The 16,268-nt window shown below is 34.3% G+C and overlaps 1 protein-coding gene across 1 annotated transcript; it reads right to left on the reverse strand.

The window, feature by feature from the left end:
• Positions 1 to 961: 961 nt before the first annotated feature.
• Positions 962 to 2,050, reverse strand: LOC131037079 (L-type lectin-domain containing receptor kinase IX.1-like). Its single transcript, XM_057969116.2, has one exon. The coding sequence runs from the start codon at positions 2,048 to 2,050 to the stop codon at positions 962 to 964; it is 1,089 nt and encodes a 362-aa protein (XP_057825099.2).
• Positions 2,051 to 16,268: the final 14,218 nt, after the last annotated feature.

Raw genomic sequence — 16,268 nt, forward strand, 5'->3', positions numbered from 1 at the left:
GAATCAATAAGATTGAATTAGGGTAATAGAACATTTATGTTTGTGCATGGAACCAATATTTACATATTGGAGGTGCAATAAAAGTTAAGTGCATGGAATTGTAAAAATTGTTAATTATGATTTAAATTTGGCAAATAGAGCTAATAGAATAAAACATATTTGACACAAGATTTCATCATTTACTAGTATTTAACTATAATCATTTTTTGTTCAAAATAGAAAATGTTGAAGAGATAATAAGAAAATAATCTTGAACATTTGATTTAAAAATGTGAACACAGTTGAACCGTTCAAGAATTAGTTAAAGAAAATAATAATAGTTTCATAATAATTATTATTATTTTATTGTAATCTTATTGGTGGGATACTTCTATGCATATGGATTATATAAAATTGTAATAATATTATTACTAAATATTATATTAATCACCTAAAATTTGCCTAAAATAACTCATGTAGAAAGTGGATCCTAAAAATTTAGTAATAAGATGCAAATTATTTGAGTCAATTAGATAGAAGAAAAACAATTTTTGTAATTTGAAAACTTAAAAATCATGCATCTTAATTATTGAAATTTTTTTAAAAAACTATGGAAAGAAAAATTTCACAGATATAATTGGTGGAAAAACAATTCAATAATAACTAGTTAATGAAAATTGGGTGCAACGGATTGCAATAGTACTAGTCTAACAGCAAGTACTAATAATGACAACCAGCAATACAGTTATATATATAACACGAAGGTTATTTTCGATGCACAGCAATACAGTTGAGACGTTTTTAAAGCCAGAATAACTACAGCCTAATTGTATCAAGTCAAATATATCTTTTTTTTTAAGTACAATTAAATACTTCCGACAAAAATATTGGATAATCCCTACTGCTATAAACCACACTTAGACCAATATACAGACTGCCGAGCATCCTAGGCTATAAAAAAATCTTTTGAAGAAGATGACAGTTAAATGGCGTCAGACGTCTCTACCGACGGTAAGCCTACTTCAAGTTGAATAGGCTCACCATATAGAGCATGAGGAATAGGAGACAATTCAGCAGTTGTTTTCAACATGGCCATCACTTGTTCGATCGGCGGTCTTTCTTTTGGTTCGGGATGACAACACAACAAGCCCACCGACATGAGCCGCTCCATTTGCTCAACATTAAAATTTCCATCGAACTTTTCATCGGCCGCATCTATTATTCTCCCCTCTATCTTGCAGTGCCAAACCCACTTTACCAAACTGCAACTATATTTATCCAAGCGATCATCTGCCGGTGGCCTTCCACAGCTAATTGCAAGAGCGAGTGCTCCAAAGCTGTACATGTCCGATTCTCGACTGGCCTTTCCGGTTGTTAGGGTCTCGGGGGCCAGATACCCAATTGTACCAGCTGGGCATGTGGTATACTCTTTGAATTCATCTTTCAACGCTCTCGCTAGACCAAAATCCCCTAGCTTGGCTGTGAAATCTGAATCCAGCATAACGTTGCTCGCCTTGATGTCTCTATGCACAACACTCTTTGGGCTATGCGCGTGAAGGTAATAGAGAACAGAAGCTATTTCACTAGTTATTCTGTATCTGTTATCCCAATCTAGATGATACTCCGGCTTACCAAAAATATATTTGTCAAGACTTCTTTTGGGGAGAAATTCGTAGACGAGAAACAATTTGTCCTTATGGTGGCACCATCCCAGAAACTTCACGAGATTACGGTGTAAAATGTTACCGTTTATAATCACTTCTGCCTCGTACTCTTTCTTGCCTTCATCGGAATTTGCTTTTATCCTTTTCACAGCCACAACTTCATTCGTGCCAGACAGAGTACCTCTGTAGACGCTCCCTGAGCCGCCCTGTCCAATCACTTCACTGAAGTTTTCAGTTGCGGCTACGAGTTCCCGATATGGAAACTTGCGCACAGAGTGTACACTTTTCTGAAACCGTCTGTCCAGATTCTCATCGCTGTCTTCTCTAGAGCTTTTTCTAGTGCTCCCATAGAATTTGTATGCAAGCACAAAGTTAAAAATAAAAATTATAAAACTAAAAGAAATCATAGTAATAATAACAGAAGTTAGGCTAAGGCTTAGGCTTTCCATCACTTTTGGGGTTGGGCTTCGGAAATAATAGAATTTAGGATAAGGCGGGTCGGGCTTCAGGCTGGAGCTGAAATTTTAACAACGTTTACGACCAAACAGTCTATCAAAGTTGTTTTGCCTGCACAGCATTGGGAAAATGCTGCTCAAATCATGGCTGAGAGACGAAGAATATATCCGTGCTGGAAGAGGTATATAGCATTGTTGGAATTTCCTATTACGGTGATCTCAAGAATCGTCTTCGTTATTCTCAACGCAATGATTGTCTGGGCAGTCTATCAGAGTTGTTTTGCCTACACAGCATTGGGAAAATGCTGCTCAAATCATGGCTGAGAGACGAAGAATATATCCGTGCTGGAAGAGGTATATAGCATTGTTGGAATTTCCTATTACGGTGATCTCAAGAATCGTCTTCGTTATTCTCAACGCATTGATTGTCTGAGCAGGCTTGCTTTTCATCGACCAAGAACTAAATATATGTTAAGAAAAGTCAACATTGTTCGAGGACACAGCATTCTTTCTCTTCTAAAACCAAGAGAAATTATATAATTTCTCTTCTAAAACCTCCTTAATGCAAGGTTGAGTAGGGTGAAGATTTATTATAGTTTTTTTTTTTGGTTCCATCAAGGGTATCTTTGTGACTTAGCTTAGCGTCAAATTTATTTTATATTGGTCTGTCTTACTATCAAGTTGGGGTAAAAATGGGAGACCTATCGTGAGACTAATCTCATGCGGACGCACACAATCACTAGCAAAACACATGCATAAACTAAGTCCGAGCCTTAGAGTGAAATCCAAAACCAATGGAAAACAAAGCCACATCCAAAGCTAACTCTTCTTTTGTGTGGGCTATCATCATATTTCATTATGAATTAACAAGGAGATTTTCATTCTCTATCTCTAGATATTTATTATAACATATTTTCAATCATCTATGATTGTAATATTGATCCAAGTTACATATATAATAACAAACCTTATCATATTTTTGTTTTTTAAATTTAAAATTCAATTTTCTTGCTTATTCAATAATTTAACAAATTTTTAAGAAGCATATAAACATATTATATATTAATTAGAATGCTGAAGCATTCATATTTTCATGAAAATTGTGTACAATTATCTAAGAATCAGTTGAATACACCTAATCTTTGATAATTAAATATTTTAAACAATCTATTTACACAACAAATTTAATATTACATAATTTTTACCATTATTACTCTCAAATTTTAAGAGTGTGGCATATTTAAGGAAATAAAGGCTTTAACTATAAGATATTCCTTACTTGATATGCCCATTCAAAACATAAAATGACAATTATCTAAAAAAATTGATATGATTTCAAAGTCAATGATCATATTAAAACCACTTAATCTATTAGTGTTTGATTCTAGTGCGACACATAATGAAAATATTTCTCTATATTTTGTTTCAATTTTTTGGTTTCTTATTATGTAATGACAAAATTATTCTAAATATACATTTTATAGTTCCAAACAGAGTTGAGCATCTTAGTTTTATTTCTATAAAATTAAATATTTAGTTCAACTAATGACATTGTTATCATTGGTAGTTTCAAGAGGACATGAGAACCAAGTCTCTTCAATCTATTTAATGATTTTTGAAATAAATGAATCAATGAATTCCAAGGATGTGAGAACCAACAACATCATTCAAATTGTAAGGTTTGTAATATTGTGAATTATGAGAAACATCACATTGGGCTCTGGGAGAACACTAACATTTCTTATAAAGAGTACTCTATTATTTGGGTTTTTATCTAAATTAACATACAATGGGTCCTTTTGATTGGGTTACATCATGTATGTAGTTCATTAGTAGGTGGTTTTGATTAATTGAAAGTATGTTATTGTAAATAGCTATACCGATTATGCATACACTATAATTAGGGTAAAATGTTGAAAGTTGTGTCACACTTTCTTTTGTTGTATATACACTTGGTCTTAGGGGCCAAGACCACAAAAGAGGATGAAGCCAATGAAAAAGCCAGAAAGAACCCATATGCTAAAACATGGCTAGTAGCTAAACAAGCAAAGGGAACCAACAAAATTTGATGAAGCCACCAGAAAGCCAAAAGAAGACCAAATAAGAAGTTTAAAAGAACCACTAGACTGCCAACCCACAACTATCCACCCCTTGTACTATCAATCAATATATCAGGGGATGAGATTTGATGTCATCATGCATCAGCCTAATAGATTTGTAAGGAAAATATTCCCACAAACATATTTTTGGTACACTAGTTTTATGCAAGAGATTGAAGCATCAAGAAGCACTCCAATATTCCAATTCTTTACCCATTTTCCTTCCAACTCATCAATCACAAACTTTGAGTCACCCTCAATTGACAACCAATTCGTACCTTTTTGAATAGCAAGACAAACACACATATGCAAGGCAGTGATCATCACCACATGGTTATTAAAAAAATGGCCATCATCTTCATCATATATGTTACTAATTTAATACAAACATCTATCAAGACACCCCCATAGCTAGCCAACTCTGAATTCCCCTTAGCATCACCATCGAAGTTAAGCTTTAACCATTCCTCCTCTAGAGCTATATAATGATCCCCAACCTCCACCTTGTCATATGAGTTCTTGGAAATCGGGAACCATCTAAAATGCTTCTAAGCACTAAATCAAAGGGGTTCACCCTCAATGAACCACCTGAACTTCATGCTATGCACTTCCCTAATCTCAGTTATGGACCTTTTAGTAAAATCATACACTCTCTCTCAACTCTTTTAGCTTCATCCTATTTTTTTAATCTATTTACTTGCATTAAAATGTTCTAGACAATTGAAATAGGCACAATCCTCCAAATGAACTTCATGCTAGGAAACAAGATATTCAGAGTCTGACTAATAAGAAGTGGAGGGATATCCTCTAGAATAGCCCAATATATCCTCATTTGAGACATAAACATTAACCATTGTTGTCAAGTATAAAAATAGAGAAAGAATGAGTGGTCTTACATTTTGCCTTGTTCAAGTATAAGACACAGATGGATAGCCTAGCACTTCCCCTTCATTGCAACCTATCCCAAGTGAGAGATTTCCCCTTTCAAGCAATCCATAAGAAAGTGTTGGACATGGGATGGCCAAACATGAAGCACAAATAGTTAGGGATGTTCAAATTAGTTCCATCATAAATATAATTTTCAAAGACATCTCTTATAGTAGCCTTATCACTACCATTATAGTACCACACCATTTTATCTTTATACCTTCGTTTCATGACAGAACTAGGAGTGTTAGCTGATAACACTACCTGACCCTCACCATCTTCCATAAAAGGATATTCTAAAAGAGAGTAAAAAATATTCTTTCTTAATTCATGAATAGAAGCATCATACTCAATAGTAGTGCTTGTAGAGTTTTAAAGTGAAATTTTTTTTATTTTACTTGTCATGCTCTATGAAGTGTACCTATATCTGTAAACACAATGCACTCAATAAATCATTACAAGCATGGTTAGTGAATTAAATCAAAGAAAGAAACAACCATAGCTAAGCGATCTATCACCTCCTAGTAAATGCGAGTGTGAATTTTGCTCTTAGATCTGGTTATGCAAATTCTAGTGACTTGACTACACTTAGATGGAGGATTTGAATGATTAAGATGCATGATCTAGCAGGAATAGCATGATGAAGCTATATGATTTCATGATTATTATAGAAAATAAGATAGAATGGAGATGCAATTAAGCTATAATTGAACATGATAACAATGTTAAGAATGATAAACTAGAAGCTAGATGCTTATAGAAACAAATGCATAAGATGAGATGAAATTGGGACCCTTTGTGCTCCAAAATGAGGTCTATTTATAGGATTTCCAAGGCTAGGGGTGATGTGGCAAGAATCAACGTCAAGATTGATCTGAAGATTTCAATGGTTAAATTGGAGGAGGTTGGCAAAGGGGTTGGATTAAAGGGAACCTCTGTCATCTCTATGGTGACAAGTGTCAAGAGGCTTCTAGAAGGTGTAGGATGAAAGGGAACACTTAGTGACAAGTGTCACAAAGCTTCTAGAAGAGGTTAGATGAAAGGGAACATGGGGGTAGGTAGAATGGGTTAGGTTTAGGAATGGTTAGGTTTAGGAGTGGTAGAAGTCAGGAGAATTTTAATTTAGAAATTCAAATAATAGGAAAAGGCTAATTAATTTCAACAACTCATGAATTTGATTTGTTTTAATTAATTAGGAATTTTAGAAGAAATGAATTTGGATGGGGAATTAATTAATTTGAATTAAATTAATCAAAGAGGATTATGAAATGAACTTATTAAATAAATCCTTAGATTTATTAATAAGTAGATGAAAAGGGGGGTTTTTTAATCAAACTGCTTAGTAAATTCAATTAAATTGGGGAGGATTAATTAAATAATTGCTTATTTAATTAATTATCTTCAGACCATTTTTAGGTGTATACACAACTACCTTCTAATTTTGTTTGCAAGATAAAAAAAATTGTTTGACAATCACCTTCCAATAGCTAATCAACTCCAGGCTTCTATTTCCACATAATTTCATCCATTCTAAGGATTCTATTTTGATCCATAAGTAGAGTCCCTAAGCTCCTATGCGTACCAAGATTTCTTGATGTCATTTTCCATGTTTTTCAATTCTTCACTAATGCTATCCTTTTTTCCAAAAAAATTACCCACATCTTTATTGCAAATTCATACCTATTTCCTCACCCACAAGATATTTTGCATAAGGATGTAATAGTAGTTACGATTGAAATCCTTTCTCCACACACTTGAGAACATCCTTATAAAACTAGGGTGCTCATATCAAATAAAATCCATCTATAAAAGAATCCATCTAGTCTTAGGGGATCTATAAAATTCTAGTGCAATAGGATAGTGATCCAAAACCCCAAATTGAACCAAAATAGAAGAAAAGTTGTCCAAATTAATTAACCAATCAAAGTTCATGAAAAACCTATCAAGTGTGCAAATGATATTATCATTTCTAATTAATTTGTTGTTCCTATAATGGTTAAATTTAGGGTTAGGGTTAAATTAAGATAATAAAACCACTAAAGGACCTAATTAACAATCACACTAAGGAGGAGAAAAATCTAATAGATCTAGCCTTAGAAGATTAAGATTTTGATTAGATTCAACCTCCTTTGGTAGGGATTTCTACTTCTTCAATTGAATAGAAATGAATTGTTGAAGATTAGGGAAAGATACAAAACTATTGAAGAAATCTAACAGAAATAGTATGATACAAATGTGGTATAGAGCCACCAACCTAGATCTATGAAAAAGAATATGTTTTGGGTCTGTTCCCAAAAGTTTGGGCTGGTTTTTCCTAACTAGGTAGTATCAATTCACCATCATCATCCAAATTTATCATCGTCAAAGGATGAACTTTTTCGTCTCTATGAATTATATCCATCCTCTTGATTGTATCTCTCTACCTATTCCTGCACACAAAGGAAAGGGGAAATATGTTGGAAATAGGGGTCTGCCTTAGGTGAAACCCTAGTTTTAAAATTAAACATGAAATTTAATTGATAAACATATGTGAAAAACTATAGTAAAATGATACCTTTTGAGGGAAAGACTAAACATACTTGAAACAATAATGATATACCTTAATGAAGTTTTATTTGTCTCCACAAAGGATTTAGGGTTTCATGTATGTTGCCTTCATATAACATAGATCACAAATGTCATCTTCAATGCTTGAATCTTGACTTCACTTCTTGAACAATGCTTGATGAAGATTGATTGCTTGCTCACTTTAATTTGCTAGAGTGTAATTGAGATATTAAGTGAGGTTAGTTTTAAAATGAGAGGGGTGGACCTCCTTTTATACTTTCTTGTCAAAATTCAAATTGAATTTCTGCAATAGGCCGACATAGGGCTAGTTTTCCTACTAACGAAAGATGACCATTAGAGGGGGATAATATGGGGCATATTTAAGAGGCCCGAGGAATATACACCTTGGTCCTTATTTAGGACCAAGGAATGGTATATACTAGTCTTGATTTAGAATCAAGTTGTGGTACATCCTGGTCCTTGAAATCATAACTCCAAACTAGGGGCTAAGATATAAAATTGATAAAAATGTGAAGTAGATGGGTAGTGTGAGGAAAATCAGCATTGCAATCAAGCCTTGTAAGATAAAACACCAAATTGATACCCAAGTGAGGAAATTTTTTTAGGTGAGTACAATTTAGGATGGTACATTTACACCACACTTTAACAGGAGTATGAGATTAAGCATAATCACAGTAAAGTACAAAGGTTTGCATTGAAAATTCTTATCAAGATATAAAAGACCCAAGACACTCCAAGCCCCTAGGGACTTGATCATTTTACTACTCTAATATCAAGATAACCTAGTAAGATTTGCTTACTAAGTCATGAAAAAGGAAAGTACCAAATTACAAAGAAAAAGGCTCAGCTTGAAAAGTAACTTGAATATCGAAACATGTCATGGTGTATGCCCCCATCTTTGTTGGCAGTGGGCCGTGGCCTATGTGATTCAAACTTGTGACCAATCTCTGATACCATTTGTTAGGATTCCCAAAGATACTGAGGAGGGGGGGGGGGGTGAATCAGTATCTAACTGGTGGGTGAATTTTCTAAACTTATTACATGAAATGCATTCCAAAATAGTGTACCGACAAACAAGAATTAATGCAGTAAATAAGAACAATAAGCACAAAATGAACAACACACCATAACACAATATTTTTGGCAAGGAAACCCAGTGTGGGAATAACCTCAATGGGATTTGTGACCCACAATATTCACTTACTGGACAATAAGTGAATATTACTTAAAATATGGGGGCCTGCACATGCAGGAAGGCCAAGTGCCTAGAGCTCGCTGCTCAGTTACAAAAGAAGTCTCACAGACTTACAAAATGGTTTATGAAAATCCAATAAGATGTACTACTACAAAAATCATCTGCTATGCAAGATCCAGTACCAGTTTAAGCTCTTGCAATAATCATAAACCCAATTCCAAAATCAGCCTTAATATTCACACATTAGTTATGCAATAATCTAACCATATCCACATCTTCTAAATGATCTACAAGATCTCATACTTATATGAGTCTTATTACAATTCGCTTTTTTTGGCTTTCAAAAATATTTTACAATTAAATACAAAATACAAATAAACAAAATCCTATCGAACAAGTTGTCGGTAATCATCTTTTCACTACCAGTGAACTATATGTCAGTGTAGAGTCTGTCGGTGTTGGTGCCTGCCAGTGTCATAGGATTGTAAGGTTGCCATCAATGACAATACCTTAAATCACCTACAATTTCTCATTGGAGTGTTCATTTGCCAACAATCTCCTCCTTTGGCATTGATGGCAACACTCATGAGAAAAATCCAAAAAGTGTTGTCCAAAAAGATCTACCAAAACTGTCTTACCAAAACTGTGTGTTCCAAAATTGTGTGCTCCCCCTGAGCAGATGATGTCTTCTGCTGATCATTTTTCTCATCTCTACTACTCCCCCTTTAGCATCAATGATAAAGGTTGTCATTCAATGTCAATTGAGTGTAGTTCCTGCCATGATCCTTGTAACTGGTGGGTTACAATCTAATATAACTCTGCTAAAGCAACATTTAGACTGTTGTAGAATCTTTCACTTTCCTTTAGTGTTGCTTCAGTCCTCTGGATTGTACCAGTGAGCCAGTGCATTTTCTCTTCCGATGTCTAAGTCCTTGAATAAGAGCCTCAGAAATCCCTTTTCTCAAAGAGATGAGGATATCTAGTTTAGGACTTAGTCTACACTTCAATTCTTTTGCCTTAAACTTTAGCTTTTCTTTTTCTTTTTCAAGTTTTTCAATTTTCTCTTCAAAAACTGCAATTTCCTATCCAACTACCGATAATGAGTCTAATGAACCTATTAAATTGTCAGAAATAACATTGATTTCCTTTTGAGCTATGTTGTTTTCTTTATCTATATCTTTTGTCAGAATGTTTGTTTTACAGGTGTCTCTGTATAGTTTCTTGAATTCCAAAATTGTCTTGCTTAGTACCGGTAATAAGGTATCCATGTATTCCTTATTTTTCTTGACTGTCTCCTCAAAGATTTATTCCTTCTCTTTATTCATTTTCTCTCTGAAGGTCTCTTCATTTATGTGATCAAGTGTTATTAGGTTCCCAGTTATGTACTTAGACAATGTGTCTAATTGGCTCAAAGAATCTTTGTTCTCTATATTACACTTAGGTGCTATCAATTTCAAAATTGGTAAAGTGTCATCTATAGCCTTATATGCCAGTGCATTACAATCTTTTATTTTCTTGATAGAATCTAGTAATACCTCTATCACATTGTTTGGTCTAAATTCAGTCATAGAGGTTTCAGATGACTATCCAACTACTTTTTCCATTTGTAATCTGTCGGTGGTAGTAATAGATTTGCTTTCTTCTGTCTTAGGAGGATCAGTTTCTGTCTCCATTTACAATACTAAAGGTTTAGGTTTATCAGATGTAGCTGGTGGTACTATTCCTATATGTACCTGTGAATCCTGTTGCTCTACTTGTTTCTCTAATGTTGCCTTAGATGATTTTTCAGTGGTATCCACTGTCGGTTTTTCTGTTTTAACTTCTGTACTGTCTACTACTGGTGTCTCAGTAGGTTTTTCTATAGTCAGTATTCTATCAGTCACCATTCCAGTAACCAAGGGGTCAACTGACTTTTCAGTTTGTTGCTCTGTCCCAATTTTGTCTTCAACATTTACCTCAATTGTAATGTTTTCTACCGGAGGCTCAGTAGCCACATCTCTTTTCTCACTTGATTCCCTATCCACAACAATATTGACTTCCCGTGTGTCAATATTCATTATATATAACACTTCAAAATCAGGATTTGTATCTTCATGAGGTGTTTCCATACTCTCTATTACCATTGGGTTATCAGAGGTTTGCACTAGTGGAGTATAAGAGGAAGGTGGGGGTAAATTATTTGTTATTTTTAGGCTCGAAGGTCCACCTACCTTGCCTTTCCCCTTATCCTTTTGATAGACTTTTATAGTCTTTGGTCGTTTGAGCTCTTCTTGTTTTTCTTTCTCAACAAAGAATATGTCCCACTTGTCTACAGTCTCTTCTGATATTTCATTTACTCTACCTACCATCAGTGCTACATGCTAGTGACTAGTTGAGAATACTCTCCGATTAGCCTCACTAATTAACTCATCAATCTCCTGAGTTGAGTTCACTGGGTGAACTACAAGTAGTTTTTCTATTTTGATCTTTTTATCTAATTCCACAATCGCTACCCTTCTGGCTACTAATCTTCTGTACAAGTCATTGGGTATATCATCAACAATTTCCATCAAAAATTTCTTATAAATATCAAGATGTAAGATAACACTATTTTCTATACTCTCCTTTTCATCATTAGATAATGTATTATACAATTTGCCGATGTTTGATAATTTGCCATCTTCAGTTATCTCACTCAAAAGTTTGTCAAGTGGAGGAACAACTTGTTTTTGTTTCCTCTTCTTTGGTGTCAGTTTCTTTGTTGAAGGCCTAACTTCTTGTTGTTTCTATCTTGTTTTCTTTGGTGTAGGAGCAGGTGTCGGTGAGGGTTTCCTTTTTCTTTCTACCCTTTTGAATTCAGCTGGTATCTCACTGTTAGAGGAGGTAGAAACCGGTGAAAGATGTGCTTCCGGTTGTAGTCCTTCTAAGTCACTCTCCTTAACACCATTTTTATTTAATAATCCTCTTTTATAGCTTTATCCTTCCTTGTTCCTTTCCTAACTATCGGTTCATTTTTCTTTATCATTTTCTGAGACTGAATACCACTTTCAATTGTTTTAGCATTGCCAAATACTTTTTCTGTCAATTCTTTAGGGGCTTCTAAGAGGTCTTTTGCATAAGTTTCAATTATATTCTCATCTGCCTCATATCCCATTTTGGTAACCCAAATAGTCCTTGGGACAATTGCCTCCATCCAAATTCATCCTTCTTTATTACAAAGCATATCTCTTTTTGATATTTGTCAACAATAGCTTGAGATAGTCTAATCCTTGTTTTCATCCTAGCCTTTAAAGCCTAAAAATTTTCATTTATATTGTTTTCTCTGTCATCTCCCATGTTGTTTAGAATGTCCAGTAACTTTTTTCCTACCGGTATGTCAAAACCAAAGTCTTTTCTACCAATATTGAGTACTTCCTTGGTGATATACAACATTAAGCACACAAGTAAGCTACCAAATCTGAAAGTCCCTTTCTTGTCACCTTTGATTTTCTTTAGGTTGTCTATTAGTTCATCTTTCAACCATTCACAAATGTCAATCTTGGCATTGTTGTTTACTAAGTCATAAGCACTTTTAATACACAAGCTAGAAATAGAGTTTAGTCTATTGGCATGAGTAGCTTTGTAACCAAGTATCATGCTAATGAACTTTACATTTATATCCTTAACATCATTGACTCTAAGGGAGTGTCAATTAGGGTAATCACAGTGTCATTTGGAACATTTTTAGTTTTATTAGGCCTGCTACTGGTGGAAGGTAAGCCTATCACTGCCCTAACTGCCTCTTTGGTTATCTTGTGAATTGAATCCAGCCAAAAGAACTCCCCATGTACTTTGCTTAGCACAATCCTTATAACATCCTTTGGAAAATTAGGGATACTAAGGATTTCCACAAAACCTAGGGTTTCAACTATCTTATGTTCTGGTTTAACATTTTTATTTTCATCACATATAATAGTTTTGTAGATATTCTTAATTTCATCATCACCTAGTTCTTCTATATGACAATGTATGTACATTCTAGGGTCCTCAGCATATACTACTCCTTTGGGAATTTGTGAGAATGCTCCTAGGATGTCATCTTTCTTCGTAATTTTGGGAATAATCTTCAATATGGGTCTAGGGCGCTTAATAACTTCAATCACAGTAGAGTTTGCAATAAATTCAAGTGCAGAGGAGGAAGCCATTGTTATAAATACCTTAAACTACCTTTAGGTAGTAGTGCTTGAATAATTTGCTTCACTTCTTGATGTGGATGCATTCACTCAGGATTTTCGTGCTCTCAGGAAATTTGAATGCTTGGTGAATGAAAAGAGCTAAAAACACTTGCTTTATAGTGTCATTTCCTTTAACTGCCACATTTAATGTCTGTCGGTTAAGGGAAAACTTAACTCATCTATCGGTAAAGAAGCATTTCACCTTCTTACCATCAACCAAGGGTAAACTAGCATATTTTATATTTCGTTGCCATGCCCTCAAGGTATTTATCTCTCAGTTAGATGAAGAATCTCTTGCTGGTGGAGTGGTCCTCTATTCTGCTGGTGGAGGAGTATTCACATCAACATTTTGATCTGACTTTCTAATCCATTGCTTTGAAAATTCTTGTTTTACCTCTTCAACCTTTACTTTACCTTTCAAATTAGGTCCTTTATTATTTGTTAGTGATGCCTTACTTCTACAAAATTTTGTAATATGTCCAATATTTTTACAAGCATAACAAGTCACACAATGAGATGCCCCCAACAAAGGACAAATCAGAGGATAATGGTCACCAAAACATAAAAGCACATAAGGGATCCACTATCTCTATGGTCAGTATGCTCTTATGATAAATAATGAACATCAAAGATATTTGTTATGGAATTGAATTCATCCCCCAAAGACCTAGTGGAACTACAAAGACAATGGAAGAAGGGAACATGTGTCTTGTGAGTCAACATGGAAGAGACTAAAATAGATCTCAATAGTTTGCATCATCCCCAAGTAGAAAATAGAAGGGACAGCATATAGAATAATTGTGATACAAATAGAAGAATGTCACAACAAATTCAGCCTTTTTATTACCTTGCACCAAAGAAGCAACAAGGATCATTTAAAGAGAACATAAGATAACACAAAAAAGCATCATTGGGTAAGCACATTAGAAACAAGAAAACTAACAAAAGAGGATATACACCATGAATGAACCTAATCAAGCAAATCATCCACTTCCCAATATTGTTGAAAATAATTTATGGAAGGTAGACATGATGCAAGAGGAGTTACTTTTAGCATGGTAGATGGAGCTACTACAAGTTGCAAACAAGGACCATGCTCTAATGATGAATCACTTTGCATGTCACTAGGAGCTAGGGTTAATATTTTTGACAAATGTGAAGATATTTCATGATTAACATCCAAAAGCTCATAAATATCATTAGAATCAACATTTTTCTCTTGAAAAATATAATCATCCATTTCATCATCTAGATTAATAAAAAATAGGTTCTCTAATATGAAAAGAGCATGAACCATCATTTTTCTTAAGTATTTTTAATATTTGTGATTTAGGTTTAAGTTCCTCCCTAGGGTTAGGAAAAGGTTAGGATCAAGTAAACATTTGGTGTATTTGGGGAGGAAATGGTTTGGGAAGAAAGTTCATGAACCTTGGTATAACATATTCATTTATATTCTCTCATATAATGATTACTTTTATTTTTAGCCAAGACTTGTGAAGGTTGAGGATCAATGGAAATAGGCTTCTTATCTTCCTTTGAAGAAGAAGGAATGGAAGAAACCACATTAGGTCGAGACATATAATATTCCAAGAACTTTCCTTTTTAAGACATAAGAGGTGGGACTATGGCATATATAGGAGGAATAGAGGGTGTGGGAGGAATACCAGGTCCATTATGAGGAGGAATGTGTCTAGGGTCTCTTGGCTTACTCAAAGATATGATCATCTCATTTTTTCTTTTGATAAGATAGAAAAAGGGCATCACTTTGAGGCTTAAGAGGCTCAAGTTGTTTAAGAAAAAAACAATTAAGGGTGAAATTAACATGTTTCACAATGTGTTGGTACAAGATATGATTAATTGTTATGATAGTGCTATCATGAGGGTATTTAAAACCTTTATGAATGATAGAACTGATATCTTTCATGGAAGAGAGCGAAGGATGTCCCAACTTGACACACAATTGATCTAATGTAGGAATGATAACAAAAGCCACATATAAGAACTTAGTACCAAACTCAATTAGAAGAGTAATAGAACCATTTGTAGGGAAAGAAAAACCATCATACACCTAGACCATAAGATGAAATTTATCATGTTACTTGATGCAATTGTAAAATGTAAAGATATTCTTTAGAGGTCACACTCAACATACACACTGCATCAATGAGGAGTCTTCATGAGGGTTTGTCTTTGATCTTTGCTGTGATATACAATGGGCCCTTGCGTTCAACAATAGTCTCACTAGGATCTAAATTAATGTATCTCTTTAGGAGGCTTAGGTTTATCAACAAGATTCATAACATTATTAGACTCAATACCAAGTTCATTGGGATAAAATACAAAAGACTCAAATACCTCCAAATATTTTCCATTTTATCATGATCACAAATCTTTTTTCTAGTATCACCATCAACCTGGCCATGATACCAAGAAGTTTTATACATTGAGGAGTAAGATTCAAGAATTAATTGATAACAATACCATATTCATAGTTGTTGTGAGTAATAAATGAAACAAATCTATAATACCTCCTAATACAAATGTCAAAATCCTCATCAATACTTTTCCTTCCCACTCTACTATCGGTTTGATGGGAAGAATTTTCAACATATTAACTTTTTTATTAGCCTTGGGTATGTGCGCCAAGATGGTGTTCGAAAAAGTGGGCACACCCCCCAAAAAAAAGAAAAATAACAAAACGCGTAGGGGTATTTAAAATTTAAAAAACCTCGTACGTGTTTAGGCTCGTTTTGCTAAGCCTAACCGAAGCTAAACCACATACGGGTTTTAAAGTATACTAACCATGTGTGTGGTTTAGAGACTAAAACCTTGTATGTGGTTTAGAAACTAAAACCTCGTATGTAGTTTTAGTTTGTAAACCACGTGCGCGTTTGTTTGTCAATAAAATTTAAATTAGTAATATGGACTTGTATAGTTTAAGTCATATTTTATGTATATATTGTCAGGATGTTTGAGAGTGGTTCCAGATCTGTAAGAGTTATAATGTAGATTCTAGTTTTTTGAGTATTCTTATAAATTTCAGACTTAGTCAAATTTCAGTAATCAACAATCTCATATCAGCATTATCTCTTTCATCTCTTCCCTACATTCCCCCTCTCTCTTCCTTAACCCTGACCTTTTTTTCTCTTAGGCCTCCCCCTCTCTCGGGTATCTCTCCCTCTCTTTCT

Source organism: Cryptomeria japonica, chromosome 7 (genome assembly GCF_030272615.1).
Source record: "Cryptomeria japonica chromosome 7, Sugi_1.0, whole genome shotgun sequence".
Lineage (NCBI taxonomy): Eukaryota > Viridiplantae > Streptophyta > Pinopsida > Cupressales > Cupressaceae > Cryptomeria > Cryptomeria japonica.

Coding starts and splice junctions, on each gene's coding strand:
- LOC131037079 (XM_057969116.2), bottom strand. CDS start 2,050: ATGATTTCTTTTAGTTTTATAATTTTTATTTTTAACTTTGTGCTTGCA.